This window comes from Sinocyclocheilus grahami, unplaced genomic scaffold (assembly GCF_001515645.1).
Source record: "Sinocyclocheilus grahami isolate Dianchi unplaced genomic scaffold, SAMN03320097.WGS_v1.1 scaffold1905.1, whole genome shotgun sequence".
NCBI lineage: Eukaryota > Metazoa > Chordata > Actinopteri > Cypriniformes > Cyprinidae > Sinocyclocheilus > Sinocyclocheilus grahami.
The window spans coordinates 15,148-34,304 of record NW_015507084.1 but is presented as its reverse complement, the minus strand read 5'-3'; the positions used below and the strand labels follow the sequence as shown (position 1 = coordinate 34,304).

The following is a 19,157-nucleotide window of genomic DNA, read 5'->3' as shown; positions in this document are numbered from 1 at the left end:
TTGAACCCTCGCTACATTTTGCTAAGAATTACTGCTAGCACTGTACAAAGAAGGACAGTTTATTGTTCCGTGGCCAGAAAAATAAACATTCCTTGCATTGATAAATGATTATATTGTCTGCTCGGTGGACGGACAGATCAAATAATTGTAATATTGATTCTGCTACAGTTAATTCGAAGATATAATCTAAATATTTATTATGAATCATAACCAGTTATAATTTGTCATAAATATTCCCCTTTTTAGAGCTAATAATAATAATAAAAACATTACAATTGTGACAGTGCGGACTCAGACGAAGGCCGCAAGGGTTTAGGATACCATTTGGGACAGGGCCTCAGATGCATAAGCCACACTAAACTGGAAATTTGTTGCAAAGGCAAAACTCTACATCAAACTGGCTAACTTCTTACAGGGGTTCCAGGAACCTACTGTACCTAACAGTCCAGCAGGAAATAAAAGCTGTGTTTACAAGTTCCAGGACTGCAACAATGAGAGCTTCGTAGGAGCAACTACTAAATGCTGCATTAAAAAAAAAAGTTTGTGGAGTTCACAGTTTAAACTCTTTAAAAGACATTCAAATGTTTTGTTTAAGTTATTTAAATTAAAATTTAAAATAGACGTGTTTACATTTACTGTACCCACGGTATACAGGAAACGTATAATTTTCCAAGCTTGGCCAACCTTTAGGATCCCCAAGTGATTTAATTTCACTAGTCCTCTCACTTCTATAATGGAAGATCAGGTGAAGTACCTCACTGAGAAGGGAATATCTGCACCATATGCAGGTAAACAAGTAAAAACTTGATTTATGATGCATAATTTGTACAGGCAAGTAGATGAACCCAGAATATAAATGCAATGTGTAAAGTTTGATATGAAATGTTTTCCCATAGAAAACCATTACAAAGAAAACACTGAACCATTTAGCGCATTGCGTTCATATTAAGGGCTCATTTGCTTGCCTGTATAAAGCAGGCATCATCCATAAGGTGTGTAACTTGATATTTTAATATCACTGTTTTAAAGGAACTTTAAGTGTTTTCATAATACACATTTTAGAATGTCCCACTGTTTGATTGAAATATTGGGGCGGGTGCTTTATATGGATTGCACATATCTTTGTTTTATTCTTTTGAGACATGATCTAAATATTTTTGGATTGGTACAGATAGAAAATTGACAGGCTTGTTCTGCAGTTCTATGGATGTTTTGGCCGCCAGGTCTTCGAGCCAGTCACGTGACTGAAAACCAAGAATAGCAATAAGCTTTGTGTTTTTGGCACTTTTAATTTAAAACAAAGTCTCAGCTTTCAAATTCTGTCAGTTTTATAGCGAAATACAAACAATGTGTCTTACAATAATGTGGTGTGACAGATTGCCCCAGTTTAAGCACATGTGATTCAATCATCTTTTTGATTACTATGAGACATTCATTCCATTAAATTATATAATGAATGCATTCGAAGATGTGAAATATTATTTCCAAGCATACTGTCCCTGTGAGTATATGACACATGGTATCATTTCTGTTAATAATCCCTCATATATTCAAATATGTTGCCAGGCCACCCAAATTTCTCCCGGTGCTCCCAATCCGGGCCATTTGCTTGCATAATATAGACCACAAAATATTATAACTTTAATCTCATAATTGCTATGACTTAATTCTCATAATTTTGACTTGATTCTCAAAGTATTTTGACTTGATTCTTGTCATTTTGACTTTATTCTAAAAATATTTAGACTTTGTTCTTGTAATTTCGACTTTATTCTCAGAATATTTCAAAATTATTCTCGTAATTTTGACTATTTTCTCAAATTATTACAACTTTAATCTCGTAATCTTAGATTTTTTTTTATATGGCACTAAAACGTTTTCGTAATAACGCCATCGTACCGTCGTAATATATAGCATGCCAGTATATTTTTATTTTTTATTTTTTTACCCTGCCTCATGTCAACAGACAAGGTCTGGCTACATTAGTTCTTTACAGTGAACTAACAGAATGGAACTGATATTGATGACATAGGGCAAATCTATAATTCAATACCAATATTTACACAACATTTTTTATTTAAAATATTTCATTAGAGAAAGGAAACATTTTAGAAACATATAATGGAATGTTTCTTAATGAACTGGCTTTTTTTCTTCTTCTATTTTAGAATGTTAAAAATAGCTCTGGGACATCGCAACATCCACTAAAACCAAACTGTGAAATTACTTCAGCCTTATTTACATTATTTTGTTCACTTAGGGAGGGTGTGATGTTACAATCTTTTTATTGAATTTATTTAATACACGAGTTTCACAATTTGAGTTGAATTACTGAAATAAATGAACTTTTCCATGACATTCTAATTTATTGAGATGCACCTGTATATATATATATTTAAGCCAATATAAAAAGACAAATGTACTGGACAAAGTGTAACCTAAATCATTCTCTTTCTTCTGTGGCTCTCAACAAACAGCAGTTACTCTCTACGGTACCGTGAGCTCAGACATAAAGGTCATAGTCATTTATCATTGTTAACAAGGCCAATGCATGGATCTTAAAGGCAATTTTATTATGTTTCTAAATTCAAGTAGCTGGAAAGGGACTGAGCGAGACGGAGTGGGTATGATTGACAGCTGAGTGGGCGTAAATCTTCATTCTGGCCAGCAGGTGCTCGCTGCTGATTTGTTGCCTGTTAAGACTATCACAAAGATGCAGTCATGTTACATAACACCCCACCCCCAGCACAGACACTCACCTTTTCCTTTCCTGGTCATGCTAGGACTATGGCTGTATTTATAATTGGTTGTGAACAGAGTTATGGGTGTCCCAATTATTGCTGAGTTCAATCTGTGATAGTGAAAGGGAGAAAGAAAATTAAGCAGGCATATTAAAGACCTGAGGAAGATTCCAGAGGAAAGAATGTCAAATATTATAAATATGCAAAGCTTTTAAACATCAAGTGTGTTGATGAATGATGTTGGAAAATATTTATGCTTAAATATTTGTAAATGATTTAATTACAGTAGACGAAGAAGAAATTGTCAAGAAAGAAAAAATTAAGCTGGGTTTATTGGGTAAAATGTAGTTATACTGCCACTCTGTGGCAGCGAGAGTCCTAAACCCAAAAAAATCTGCATGTATTTGTACAAGAAATAAAATGATGATGACTTTATAAGTGAAATAAAAAAGCAGATAACAAATGAGGAGGAGACGACTAACCACTCGTCCCACTGTCTCACCTGTTGTCTTCATTCTCGATGATTCTCTGATAGCGCTCAAGCTCGTTCTCCAGAGAGGTCTGGTTCATGGACAGCTGTCGACACTTATCTGTGTATTTCTCCAGTAACCTCTCAGCCTCTTCAATCTTCTTCCTGAGCGTCTCGATTTGTTCGTTGTACTGCTGGATCTTGTCATCGTAGCTCTCTTGGGTGGTCTTGATGGTTTGTTCCAACACAGAGGTCTAGAAAAACAGAGACATTACATACATTACAGGTATACATTATAGATCAGTAAGATGTTGTGTGATGTTGCGTCTCTTCTGCTCACCAAGGCTGCATTTATTTGATCAGAAACACAATAAAAACAGTGAAATATTATTACCGCTTCAGACAGGTGTTTTCTATTGTAATATTGTAAAATGACATTTATTCCAGTTATCAAAGCTGAACTCTCAGCATCATTACTCCAGTCTTCAGTATCACCTGATTCTACTGGTTTGCTGCTCAAGAAACATTTATGATCATTATCAATGTGGAAAACAGTTGTGCTGCTTCAAATTGTGGAAACTGTGACACATTTTTTCAGGATTCTTTGATGTATAGGACATTCAAAAGAACAGCATTTATGATATAAATCTTTTGGAACATATTATAAATGCTTTTACTGTCACTTTTGATCAATATAATGCATGTTTGCTGAATAAAAGTATTAATTTCTTGGAGAAAAAAAAAACTTACTGACTTGCAGACCTATAAACTTTATAATGTATATATTTAACAATTTTGCAAACAGTGGACAATAGCATATAAATTGACTTTTTTTTCAGCTGTTACAGAGATAACTGTATTTAGGGTTTAGAGTTTTTATATTCAGTATACTATGGGTAATAACTGTGTACTGTCTGGCCTATGCCATTAGTACTAATATGAACTAATCTTAATGTTACATTGTAAGAACATTTTTTGGTTACTTTTGTATGCAGTTATACTGTGTTGGGTCTCCGTTAGTTTCAATCTGGGTAATGAAGCAAAAGCAGCTTATTTGCTCTCATCTATGATTGAGGTGAAAATGAAAACCAGGGTTTCAAATTCTGTCCACCGTTAATTTGGTCATTTCGGCTGTTATATCACAGGCTAGTGACATAAGCATTGCGTCTTTGTTAGGTTCACGTCATGCTCAGAACATTCTGAACTGATGGTATGGTTATTGATCTGTGTCTGAGTGTAAGAGATCACCCACCTCTGTCTGCAGCCGCTGTTTCTGCACCTGGAGCTGGCAGGTGGCGCTCTTGTACTCCTCCAGCTGACTGCGCAGCGCTGGAACGCGCCTCTGAGCGATCAGCCTGTCTTGATCCTGTGCAAGAAGAGCAGGTGAGACTGCTGAGTAGTTATGATCAAAGATCGCTTGTAATCTGATCACACTGAGGTCGAACATGTTTCACTTTGACTCTGTACACCTTTCAAATCCAGGCAATGACTTTTCATGTTTGGCTGAAGGTCAAACATGCCCGAGAGTCTTTATTAAGAGAAGACGTCCTTAAGCAAGACTTGGACTCAATTATCAATGTATTGTTTAAAAATACATTGAAAAGTACACTGCTTTTTTTTCCTAAGCAGACCCAGACTTTCACCTTTCCGGCTATGAAATGAGCAAAACAATTCCACAGACCTACGATGAAAGAGGGACCTTTTGACTTAGGCCATAAACCATAGCAGCCACACATCAACACACTAAAAACACCTTAGTAACCACATAGCAGGGCCTTGGCAACCCATTTTAAAATGTCGCCATGTATACTGTATACATTACATACATACTAATACAAGACCGTATAATTGACCGATCAGTAAGCCCCGCCCCCCTTAGTTACTGTTGCTCCCTCGAACAAACAAACAGAGTTGCACACTGTCTTAAAGTGACAGCTGTCAGTGAAAACCTTCTTCTGTGGTGTTTCTGATGAATTTGGTACACAGATGGACCTTCAAGTGGGACTTAAATATGCCATGGAGGGATATATAAAAGATATTAAAATAAATATGTAAAAATACAGATCACAATGCAAACGGGATAATTATTTTACGGTCGTCACGATCGTAATGACAACATCCCGGATCAACGCCGCTCATATACCGCAGAGTAAGATTAAATTAATTCACATTTAACCAGATTAATATGGAGAGGCACTCTAATATAGACCTTCGTTTAGGTGTTTTTGACTTTCACTGCATGGTACATGACGTGAGAACAGTTCGCTATTTAGGTTTGTACGTTCGCATGGACTCACTAACTTTAACGCTAATATTAGCTAGTTTTAACCAGATACCTTGCTGAAGCACAAGATGACATTAACGTTCTGCTTGAGCAGATGAAAAGTGTAACTTAATGAGAGTATGACAACCAGAAAATTAATTTCGTCTTCATTGAATGCTTAGGGACATTTTGCTCTGTTTTGGTTGGATTTAGAAAATAGAATAAAATAAATGACATTGCCCATCCTCTCAGGATAACTGGAATTAGTGTTACAAGTACCCTAGGCACATCGTTTTTCCATTTTTGTAGCATAAACACCATCAAACCGATGAAAGCTTCGGATCTTCCAATGTTTCTCTATGGCGCTGAAACCTAAATATGTCTGAGTTCCCCTCCCCGTGCAACTGATACTCGACTGCCATTGGCTCATCTGCGTTCGAGGGGAGGGGCTTAGCGATAGGTCAATTGCTTGGTTGCTAGCATGCTTCTGATGGTTGCTAGTACTTTACAAGGTTGCTACCAAATGTCAGTGTTTTCCCTTGAGGTGTTCCAAACTCTACAAGTTGGTGCTTTTTTAGCTAATTTGTTTTTAGCACATTTTAAGTAAATTTTGCATAGCAAACACACGTTCACTTAATTCCAGTGTATATGTTTACATCTCAACTGATGCAATTAAATTGTATTACATGTCATGTGTTGGCCATACATCTTGCTCACAAATTATATTGTATCGGCCCTTGTATTGTATTCCATATCTGCAGACCACTAATAGTGACTGCTGCAAAGTTTGCACATCCTTTTCTGAAAATATGGACAAACCCAACAAGGTTACACTGTACTTGAAGGGGTGTGCATAAGACTGACATGACACCTTCATAATCATGACATGACACAGGTCATGAATGTGAAGGTTTTTTTATGCATATTTATGACAACTGTCATTAAGTGTCATTCGCTCAGTTATGTCATTTTTAATGCAAAGATGACATTGTTTGAGATGTCTTTGTAATGGGCTATGGTTAGGGGTAAGGGTAGGGGTAGGGTTAGGTTAGGGTTAGGTCAAATAATGTCATATTTGCATTAAAAATGACATAACTGAGCGAATGACACTTAATGACAGTTGTCATAAACATGCATACAACCTCCTTCATATTCATGACATGTGTCATGTCATGATTATGAAGGTGTCATGTCAGTCTTATGCACACCCCTTCAAGTAAAGTGTTTAAGTCAAATTAAGTAAAAACACAACCCAAAAAGCAAAGCATATACATGAATGCAATGATCTTTCCTCCAGGTGTCTGTGAGGAAGAGTGTGAGAAGCCCTGCTGCTCTAGAGCGCACAAGAGCGGCGATACAGAAAGATAAAGGGTGTCATCGCTCAGGGAGACTGATCACTCAGGGCACATTCAGAGCGCCACGCTAATTTCACTGGCACCGCCGCCGCACAATTCTTATTGCATGTGACACCCAGAGAGTCAGCAAGGGCCCGAGGCGCTGTGAGCCACAAGGTCACCCTACCTCTGAGACAGACGTGCTTGCCATGAGGGGAATAGTCTGGTTGATCTGGTGCAGGATGTTTAGATACGTCTGGATTTCGGCGAGGTCCTGTGGAGGAAACAAACACAAGAGACAGGAATCAATGGAGGTGGACATGATGAGCGCCGGAGACTGTTGAAAGGTCAATTTCATTACATGGGAGACCTGCACACCAGGAGGATGCTGCCCTTGCTTCATTGCAATTGAGAAAACCCTATTTAAAATGTTGTGCCTTAATAGCTGATTATATATAGATAACTATATAAATTACATTTCATTGAAGTGTCGTCTGCAAAGTAATGATGCTAGTTCAGTGGTTCTCTCCTGACAGGATCTCAAAACCAGTTGAGAACGACTGTACTAGATCTTTCATAAAAAAGAAATTACTTCACATTTTTGAGCCGTTTAATCATCTGCAGGTGATTAATATATGAAGTCAAGTTAACCACACAGCAGAGGAACCACAGGACTAATTGTACTAATTCATGCAAATTAGCCACTAATTTGAACAAAACGTGAAGCAGCTACAAAAATAACCATGAGATTGTTGTGGAAAAACCACATGATATTCAGTGTGTACAAAAAAGATACAAAAACTGACACTGGGGTGGTACCCTATCATCATTGCTGGGCAGTAACTGATTACATGTAATCTGGATTACATAATCAGATTCTATATAGTGCTTGTAATTAGATTACATTACATTTTAAAATACTCGTAATCAGACTACAGTTACTTTTTTATTGATTATTTGATTACATATTATTCACACAATAGAAATAAATTATTCATAATTTATTGATTCTCCCTAATTCTTCTTTTCATATTTTTAATGATCCTTTCTAAAATATCCTACCACTTTTTTACATTCAGAAAGTCTTCCAGTTTTGTGGACATTCACACAAAGACCAGTCACTAGTCAGCTGGCTATAATTACACAGAAATTTGAGAGGCCACACAGCATTTGACCGCTGGAGTTACAAAAATTAAATTTTAAGAAATGTTTTCTCAACATTTCAACACTGCATCAACTACTGATGAACATATTCATTTTTAATTTTATTATCACTCAGTGGGTTATTTAACCATTGTGTCTTTGGAACGCTTTTGTCTTTCAAACACATTAAAATGAACAAATTCGTTTTTTTCTTATTTACATGTAATACAGGGATTTCTAAACTTTTTTTGTCAGCCGAACATATACTTGAACATATATTTACAGTTCTCTGTCATTAATTAATGGTCACATGGCATGCAAACAAATTAAATATTCCATCTTATTTAGCACAAGTTTTTTTTTGTTTGTTTCGTTTTCATTTGACATTTTCCTTCAATAATCCCAGTTTGGAAAACCTCGACATAATGTAATGTTTAGTGCACTTCATGTTGTTGGTAACAACGAATGGAATATATTTTTTTTCTCTTTGTGTTTTTATATTAATATATTAATGGTATCTTATTTAAACCAGTGTGATAAATGAGTTAGCTCAAGAGTAATCAACTAATCAAAAAGTAGTCCAATTATATTTCCTAAAATCTGTAATGTAATGATTATGTTACTAACTACAATTTTTGTCACGTAATTTGAAATCAGTAATGGACTACAATTTGAAAGTAATCAACCCAGCTCTGTCTGTCGTAATGTACTAATACAGTACTGCAGCGGTGGAGCCCCAAAACACTACACATTTTGCATGTCTCGTTAATCAAACTCACCTGATTCATTACATCAACTCAATAAGACTCCAAGACCAGAAATAAGTGTGTCAGAGAAAGGAGACATGCAAAATCTGTTGTGTCGCTGTGCCTCCGGAAACAGGGTTGGGAATCACTGCTTTAAGATACCAATAGGCACCCTTTAGAAGTAAATAAGGTACAAAGGTGTACCTTTTGAAACGGTGCCACCCTAGTGACAATTTTTGTACCTTTTATTCCTGAGAGTGCACAATTAAAGTTGAATATTTTGCAATGGATCTTAGTTTGAACGTTCAGATCAGAAGTAGTTGTTTTTGTTGTTGGGATATGATGCTGTAAACCGCGAATTATTAACCGAGCCAGCGCCTTTAGACTCGGTATATGCATGACTGCGTAAAAAGCATCTGTTCATGAGATGTGCTAGACATGAGCAGAAGAACAGCTTCAGTTTTCTGTCCTCTCTTTCTCGGAGGCTAACAGTACATCATTGCTATTGCAATTGATAGATCAACTGAATATTGACAACATTAACAACAACAGATCTGAATTCATCAACTGCAGAATGACAGTGCAGACAGTCCAACAGTCAGCCTACTTAAAAAAGCAAATCAGACTTGAGACTATTTTCTTTAAAGACCCCATCAAAATACAGACCATATATACTGTATGTATATATATATATATATATATATATATATATATATATATATTGTACTTCCAACTAGCATTAGCACTGCTATGTTCCACCCAAACTTCCGGTTTCAATCTGTTTGCTAAGTAGACCTTGCTACTGTTTCTGACTCTTATTTTGACGGCACCCATTCACCGCAGAGGATCCATTGGTGAGCAAGTGATGGAATGATACATTTCTCCAAATCTGATGACGAAACAAACTCATCTACATCTTGGATGACCTAAAGGGAATTTTCTGCAAATTTTCTTTTTATGTGAATTACTCCTTTAAGTGTGTCTTAAGTGTCTAAATATTATTTGGGGCCACTGGAAAGCATTATTGACAAAGATGTTGTTGTTCCTACCAAATTATGCTTTTATATTAAACAATAATAAAAGTAAGACATCAATCACTGCTAAAAATGTAAGTGCCAAAAGCAATATTTTGACTGCTGTGTCATATGTCTATGTTTGTGGTGGAGATTGTGTGTGGATGTGTTTTTGTGCTTCCGGCTGCTGTTCTAGCTTCTGAAATAATGTATACGTTGATTAGAAACTTCTGGCATTCAGATGCTGAATGTGATGTACTGCAGTGCTGATTAAACATAATGAAGGACCACACACTAGCCTGTCACTGTACAGCTCAGAAAAACACTGCTGACATCACATTTAAAAGATGATCCAGTTCTGTCCTCTGAGTGAACAAATGTAAGCTCAGCAAAAAAAAGCACACCTCTCAACAACATCCATAATACACTGGATGTCTGAGAATGGATGAGAAAATGAGGAATATGAGGATATTCAATGAGAAAAAAACATGCCGTAAAAGTTAAATAGGGCCATTTTTTACTTTATGTTGTCTCAAATTGTGCAAGGGATTTGGTGTGATCTTTCGTAAAAGTTGAATTGCTCTCCTTTCAATTTGATGTCCTATAAAAGAAGAATCCACAAGTGTATGCGTTAAAACATAATTTGTGTCAAATGCTTTTAGTAAGTGGATTTACCATGGTTTGTCATTCACTTCTGCTGCCAACTGACAATTTCGCAGAAGAGCTTTTGAGAAGCTACTCGAAAAGAAAAGTGCAAATAGGAGTTGTGGTAGCCTCCTACCTTTTTGTGCCACTCTTTGGTGGCGTTGACGTCATCTTGCAGGAACTGCAGCTGGATTTGATACTCAAGGTTTCTCAATAGAACTGTGTTGGCTTCCTGCAAACACAAGAGCAAATGGACTCATAATCGTGTTGCTGTGAGAGACTTTCTCTGGAAAAACGAACAGTGGTGGTGCATTTTCCTTTCTCAGACTGCTGTTAGCCCTGTTACATTGCACTCAAGCAGAAAAACAGGAGTGGATTTTTAAAGCAATGAAGCACTCCAGGGAATGCATTAGAGACTTTTCCCCAGGTACGGGTTGATCTTAAACCAGAAACATTCAGTATGTGACACAAATGCAAATGCCTGGCCAGCACATTTGTAAGCTTTTGGTCAAACATAAGTGGTCATGCATTTCTGATCACGCTAGAAATCCCCAAAACTCAAGGGGGTGACAGAGTTAACTTTAAATATCTGTGCTAATAAAACATGTTATTATTTGGGTAGCTACCAGTTTCACTAATACAATACTTTTCCATTACAATAATTGACCTGAAACCAACTAAATAAATAAATAAATAAACACATTTGTGCTACAAAACAAACTGTACCAACACACAGATTTAAGCTTACAATAGCTAAAAGCATTCGAATATGCAAGTACTTGCATATAGTATGTTTCTGGCCTTAGGCTTCATGCAAAAGTTGTAGCTTACAGTACAAAAGGCCTCAAGTAGCTTACAGTGTTGCATTTATAAAGAATGGCAAGTCACCTGAGTCTGTGTTATGGTGATTTTAGCACTGCTAAGGGTTTGAGGCCGTCCACCTGGTGCTGAGACTAAGAGCAGCCCTGGCCTGTGGTTATGTTACTGAAAAGCATCATCTCTTGTGGGTTATTGCTTTGTAATCGCCTGAGAAATTGCAGGTCAGAGAAAGGCACAGTTTATTTGTACCTTATTCAGCTGTTCCAGCTTGTGCCGCAGCTGCTCTTGATATTCACATTCATTTCTGTATCTGTGGACAACAGAGAGTGTTTCAAGCACAGTTCATCACGTGTGTTCATGGTTTTCATTTCAAGGCTCTTTCTATCTGTAACCTGGGCGCACTACTACATTCAATAAATCAAAACCCATGTGAGTGTTCTTCATGAAGCAGGTTTGAAACTGATGTTGAAAATGCAGCCGCTCCAGTTGTTCTGTTTAGGAGATTTTTCTAGTTGATCCAACTGTTGATATTTACTGTCATTGATGTGTCCTAAACTCTTAGTACCATTACCTACTCTATACTCAGAGACAAATGATAGGCTGTTAGGAATAGTGTAAATCCCAAACCTCAATCCTAACCATAATCCTAATATTTGGATGATGGAAATGTTTTTTTAGGACTAAAATGGTGATGCCATAACTATGACATTTCCACCATGGGATACAAATATAAATAAGGTAGTTGTGACTTTTTATCTCACGACTTTATCACAATTTGAGAAAGAGAGAGACAGACAAAATAAAAAACTGAATTGCCAGATATAAAGTCACAATTGTGAGATGTTAACTAATGATTATAACTCAATTGTGAGTTTATCTTGTGTTCAATTCAATTGAGTGAGTTGATTGAATTGTGAGTTTAGAATGCAAGAGATGTAAACTGTTAATTCTGAGAGGAAAAGTCTGAAAAAAAAAATGCAATTATTTAAAGCCCACCATCTATTTCTTGACCATCTGATGCATATTACACATACATTTTAAAGGGTTAGTTCACCCCAAAATGGAAATTCTGTCATTAATTACTCACTCTCATGGCGTTTCAAACCTGTAAGACCTTCGTTCATCTTTGGAACACGAATTAAGTTATTTTTGATGAAATGTGAGAGCTCTCAGACCCTGCATAGACAGCAACACAACTGTAATGTTCCCAGGTCCAGAAATGTAATAAGGACATCGGTAAACCAGTCCATGTGACACCAGTGGCTCAACTTCAGTTTTGCGAAGTGACAGGAATACTTTTTCAGCGGAAAGAAAACAAAAATAACAATTTATTCAACAATTCTTCTCCCCCGAGCAGGGCTGGACTGGGACAAAAAATCGACCCAGGCGGCTCACCACCATTTCTCTCTCTCTCTCTCTCTCTCTCTCTCTCTCTCTCTCTCTGTCTCTCTCTCTCTCTATATATATATATATATACATAAATATCATTGATATATATATTTACTTTACATTTAGTAATTTAGCAGACGCTTTTATCCGACTTACAAATGAGGACAATAAAAGCAGTCAAAACTAACAAAAGAGCAACAATATATAAGTGCAAATGACAAGTCTCGGTTAGCCTAACGCAGTGTAGGAAGGTATATATATAGAGAGAGATATATTATACACACACACACAAAGAAGAACAAGTAGATAGAATAGAAAAAATAGAAAGCTAGTGTTTTTTTTGTTTTGTTTTTTTAATAATAAAAAGTAGATAAATATAGATAAAGTAGAATTAAAATAGAATAGAAAGTGCTAGAGTTAGAGGGTCAAATAAAGGTGGAACAGATGTGTTTTTAGTGGTTTCTTGAAGATGGTTAAGGACTCAGCTGCTGGGATTGAGTTGGGCAGGTCATTCCACCAGGAGGGAACAGTTAATGTAAAAGTCTGTGAAAGTGATTTTGTGCCTCTTTGAGATGGCACAATAATACGCCGTTCACTTGCAGAATGCAAGCTTCTAGAGGGCACATAACTCTGGAAATAATAAACAAAAGGATACTCCTCATAGCTTTAGCCATTGCCAAGAAAACTATCTTCTTGAACTGGAAATCCCGAAACACTATTCACATAACGCATTGGAAAAATTTGCTCACAGATTACATTTCCCTAGAACATTCCTCACCTCCTTACAACTATACTTCGGAACCACAACACTCCAGATCAGACCTCCTTCAACTTTTACAAATCTGACACACTCATCCTAATAATTTATTTATTCGCATATTATTATTATACATATTTATACAAGGTTTTAATAATACTATGAGTGTATTCAATATTGTTTTCAATATTATTATTATCATTATCATTATTAATATCATAGAAACATTGAGCAGTAATAAGATGATGTTGATGGGATGATATTTTATATAAGGACGGTAATGGTTTAATGAAGATCATAACACTAAATATATATACCTAAAATATATAAATATAACTAAATCAAATCTGCACCCAACATATATCACACATGTTTTTAATGCACCGCATCCTGATTTTAATGCACCACATCAGCTTAGGCATACATACATATACATATAGTAATCTTACCGTGAATTGGAAAGGGAAAAAAAACAAAAAACAAAACATTGACAGAAGCTAGAATAGGTGTGGTATGTTTTAGGTATGTGTAATTATTACATTATTATTATTACGATTGTTATTACATTATTATTATTATTATCATTACTTTTATTATTATTGATATTACTGTTGTCGTCAACACAAGGTATTATTAGCATCACCATCTTTAGTATTATTATTATTATTATTATGCATACTAGTATTACTTGAATACTACTACTATTATTGTCAGATGGTCATCACTGTTTATTTTCATTGCTGTTATTATCATTGCTGTTCTATTGCTGTTTTTGTGTTTTGTGTTCACCGTATGTTGTATGTTTTGCACTCTTAATAAAAAAAAAGGAAAAAAAAGAGGGCACATAAGTCTGAAGTAATGAATTTAGGTAAATGGGTGCAGAGCCGGGTGGTGGTTTTGTAGGCAAATATTAATGCCTTGAATTTAATGCGAGCAGCTACTGGTAGCCAGTGCAAACTGATGAACAGAGGTGTGACGTGCGTTCTTTTTTGCTCATTAAAAATTAATCTTGCAGCGGCATTTTGGATTAATTTAAATATATATGATAGGCCTATACACTAGCAGTCAAAAGTTTTTGAACAGTAAGATTTTAATGCTTTTTAAAGATGTCTCCTCTGCCAATATTGTTTTCAATTTTAGTATTATTATCATTATTAATATCATAGAAACATTGAGCAGTAATAAGATGATGTTGATGGGATGATATTTTATATAAGGACGGTAATGGTTTAATGAAGATCATAACACTAAATATATATACCTAAAATATATAAATATAACTAAATCAAATCTGCACCCAACATATATCACACATGTTTTTAATGCACCGCATCCTGATTTTAATGCACCACATCAGCTTAGGCATACATACATATACATATAGTAATCTTACCGTGAATTGGAAAGGGAAAAAAAACAAAAAACAAAACATTGACAGAAGCTAGAATAGGTGTGGTATGTTTTAGGTATGTGTAATTATTACATTATTATTATTACGATTGTTATTACATTATTATTATTATTATCATAATCTAGATTTAAATAAAAAAAGACACGATATTGTCGGACCTGACGTTTTATTCTTATCCAAAACAACTAGATGTGATATGAGTGTGATACATACATACATACACTACCAGTCAAAAGTTTTTGAACAGTAATATTTTGTTATGTTTTTTAAAGAAGTCTTTTCTCACCAAACCTGCATTTATTTGATCCAAAATACAGCAAAAGCAGTAATATTGTGAAATATTTTTACTATTTAAAATAACTGTTTTCTATTTGAATATATTTTAAAATGTAATTTATTCCTGTGATTTCAAAGCTGAATTTTTAGCATCATTACTCAAGTCACATGATCCTTCAGAAATCATTCAAATATTCTGATTTGCTGCTAAAAAAAAAATTATAATTTTTAAATTATTTTTATTATGTTGAAAACGGCTGAGAATAATTTTTCAGATGATGAATAGAACAGCATTTATCTGAAATGGAAATCTTTTGTAGCATTGTGAATGTCTTTATCATCGCTTTTGATCAATTTAAAGCATCCTTGCTAAATAAAAGTATTAATTTCTTTCCCCCCCACAAAAAAAATTCTGCTGACTCCAAGCTTTTATTGATTTCAGATAAATGCTGAACTTTTGATCTTTCTATTCATCAAAGAATCCCGAAAAAAAATTTACTCAACTGTTTTAAATTTTGATAATAATAATAATAATAATAATAAATGTTTCTTGAACAACAAATCAGCATATTGAAATGATTTCTGAAGGATCATGTGACACTGAACACTGGAGTAGTGATGCTGAAAATTTTGCTTTGATCACAGAAATAAATAATATTTTAATATTAAATAGAAAGCAGTTGTTTTAAATAGTAAATTTTTTTTTTACAATATTACTGCTTTTGCTGTATTTTGGATCAAATAAATGCAGGTTTGGTGAGAAAAGACTTCTTTAAAAAACATAACAAAATATTACTGTTCAAAAACTTTTGACTGGTAGTGTATGTATGTATGTATCACACTCATATCACATCTAGTTGTTTTGGATAAGAATAAAACGTCAGGTCCGACAATATCGTGTCTTTTTTTATTTAAATCTAGATTTATTCGCATTGGCCCATGGAAACCTCAATGAACACGCTTGACTTGACTAAAAAAGCGCGGGGGACACATATTAGGATAGGTTAGATGCCTGCCTCCGTTGCGAGTCCCTATCAAGCACTTTACCGATTCAACTACTCTCCTCTCCTCCTCCTGCCTGGCTCTTTGGCCCACATCACTCGCAGAGCAAGCCTGTTCTTGATAATGCTGCTGTGGAAACGTGGGAAAAGCCGACGAGGAAGAAGTCGCTCCGTCTATAGCGCATTGGGATTTGATGGTTTACGCTGTCTATACAGGAGACAATCCAATGGGCCACTGGCTGCTCGCTGTCCCTGCGTGATGGTCCTTGGCAGCAAAAAACATTTTGTCGGCCCCTTAAGTGCGTCGGCCCACCGGGAAAATGCCCGGTATGCCCGATTACCAATCCAGCCTTGCCCCAAGTTACGTCTTTCAGCATTTTGGAGAGTACCCAAGAGCGTGATCGAAGTAATCAGCGTTGTTTACGTTCGGAGGAGAAAGCGTGCTCATGAACGTAATCTGTGTAATCAGCGTTGTTTATGCTTAGGGTGTGCATTTGTGTTGTGATACTCTAAAATGGCTGAAGATGTAACTCAGTGGAGAAGAATCGTTGAACAAATTATGTTATTTTTGTTTTCTTTGCGCTCAAAAAGTATTCCTGTCACTTCGCAAAACTGAAGTTGAGCCACTGGTGTCACATGGACTGTTTAACGATGTCCTTACTACGTTTCTGTCTGGGAACATTACAGTTGTGTTGCTGTCTATGCAGGGTCTGAGAGCTCTCACATTTCATCAACAATATCTTAATTTGTGTTCCGAAGATGAACAAAGGTCTTGCAGGTTTGCAACAACATGAGGGTGAGTAATTAATGACAGCATATTTATTTTTGGGTGAACTATCCCTTTAAGTGCTCTGGCTGACTGACTTTACAGAACTGCAGTTTAATTGGTCCATCTGGAAAGTTTTCTCAATGCCTGTAAGACTGAAGTTTTCCCATTGTATCATTGAGCACCTTTGAGAATGAACTAATTATAGGATTTGCCAGGTTAGTGGCATCAAATCTTAGAAATTCAGAGTTTTAAGGCAATCGGTAACATGTAAACTACCACAAGCAGAAAAGTTTTCAATGTCCGTGATATCATCTGTATTTTTGCAGCACCGTTACTTAAACAGCTTTTTGCTGTTGTCTGTTTAAAGGTATAATCTATTCCAGGTAAACCGGCCCCTAAACAGTACTTAAAACCTCTTTACATGTACATGTCATCAGACAGTCTCTTCCTGTTTGAGATGCTTGAATATTGTCTGCTGTAATTAAATGTTCTTGTGTTTAATCTGTTAGTAGCAATTAACCACAGCCTTATACTTCTGTTGCGTTTTCTAACCTGCTGTTGTACTCATCCAGCATGCGCCCTGCGTCTTTGAGCTCTCTCTCCAGCTTAGCTCGGTCTGACAGCAGTTCCCGGATGCGCTGTCTGTTGACGCTGATCTGCTCGCTGAAGGCGTCCTCCAGTCCTGATGCCTCCTCCATGCGCTGAAGAGTCTCCAGCTGTTTGCGGAACACAGCGTTGCGCTGCTCCAACACGCGTGCCCGGTTGATGTAACGAGCAAAGCGGCTGTTCAGCTCCTGTAGGCTCTCCCAGCCCTGGACGGCTGCTGTCGAGGGCCCGCTGGCCGGAGCCGACTCCATCTCTGGGCTGCTGGGCTCTTCGAAGACATCAGTGCGCTCGTACTTCTGCTTGCGCACCTCATGCCGGTAGCTGGTCTTGAACATACTGCGTGCGTGATGGTTTTCACCTCTGCAATCTTTGGCTTAGTGCTTTAGTGGCCCTCAACCTCACCTTTAGTGTGTGAAAACTAGGGTGCTCACCCTCTGCTGTCTCATGCTAGACTAAACTCTGCCCGTTTGGGCTACGGGGACAAATAGCTAAAATCTTTTAAATCTGGTGTTTCACATGATGTCTTCTATGGATTCTTCTAGTGGAGTCCTGTGCACAATGCCACCATTGTCGAGGGCTTTGCTGTGTTGAACGATCTTTTGAGATCTGCTTTTGTTTCCAGATCAGCAGCTCTGTCTGTGATCACAATGATGCGCTTCCACGGCCTTCTGTTCGACAATGGAAAAATTGCAGGTCCTGCTGTTTCAGAGCACATGAAACAACAGCAACTTCTCGACTACAGTCTGACAATTGCATACGCACTACCAATACTACTGTTAAGTGCCATGTAAATACATCCACTGATGCACCTATACTGATAAACCTTTATGTGGCTATCATGGAATATCACACTTTGTGCATGGGAATAGGATTGCAATTCTTATTAAAAAATTATTTTCTTTCAAGAAATCTGTATGTTCATACTTTACATTAGGTGGCCTTAACTGCTATGTACTAACATTAAACTGGATTCTGGAAAATTCCCACATCTGCTGCTAATGGGTTTGAGGTAGGTTTAGGAGTAACGGTAGCGTAGGGTTAGGATTATAGCGGTTACAGGGTCACTTCTAGGTTACAGTTAGGTGTAAATTGTTTGCATTAAATGTTAATTAAATGCAAGTTCTTTAAATGTAATTACAATGCACCAACATGTATGTTCATAGTAAGTATATTATATCAAATTGTTAAGACCACCTAATATAAAGTGTGACCAAAAAGTTTAGTGATTATGTGTTAATATTGATCATAAAACAGCATTCTTCAGTTCTTTTTAAGTTGTTAATATAAAATATCAATATGGTGACCAATAGAAAGTTTAAACTTTATGGAAGTTATAATCTCTTAAAGTCTGTGAAATAATGGGTAAAGGGTTATACTTAAACGTCCTTGCCCATGGTAAAATCAAGTTAAAACACAGTCTCTGTGGTTCATTGCTTTATTAAATGGCATCAACAGAAAATAAAGACATCTAGCAAAGCAAAGTTTATCAAGATTTTGTCTTGACAAAGCCTTGTCTCAATGTTTCAAAAAAGTTTGAAGGTCAGTTTGAAGACTTGAATGCCTTGATGTGGTTTGAATGCTTGGTAGGTTTGAAGAGAAGTTTCAAGCCTGAAAGCTATACAGTAAACCTTCTGTACTATGAATACTTTTGCAGTTTTAAAAGGGATTTGAAGTTTGAATGGAAGTACAGGCAGAAGATACTGAATTTGGCTGGAGTGCATTATGAAAAATAATCTATTTTATAATTTGTAGAGTAGAATTTATTTACAGAACTA

At 36.3% G+C, this 19,157-nt stretch overlaps 1 protein-coding gene across 1 annotated transcript in view; it reads right to left on the bottom strand.

Annotated features, from left to right (window-relative positions):
• The window catches only part of LOC107573255 (filensin), a 20,737-nt gene extending 2,821 nt beyond the window's left edge, over window positions 1-17,916 (bottom strand). The window contains exons 1-7 of the mRNA XM_016259688.1: window positions 17,329-17,916; window positions 11,423-11,483; window positions 10,491-10,586; window positions 6,995-7,081; window positions 4,463-4,576; window positions 3,244-3,464; window positions 2,760-2,851 (exon numbers count right to left, since the gene is read on the bottom strand). Coding sequence (XP_016115174.1) covers window positions 2,760-2,851; window positions 3,244-3,464; window positions 4,463-4,576; window positions 6,995-7,081; window positions 10,491-10,586; window positions 11,423-11,483; window positions 17,329-17,717 — 1,060 coding nt within the window. The 5' untranslated portion in view covers window positions 17,718-17,916. The remainder of the gene's footprint in view (window positions 1-2,759; window positions 2,852-3,243; window positions 3,465-4,462; window positions 4,577-6,994; window positions 7,082-10,490; window positions 10,587-11,422; window positions 11,484-17,328) is intronic.
• Between the last annotated feature and the right edge of the window lie 1,241 nt (window positions 17,917-19,157).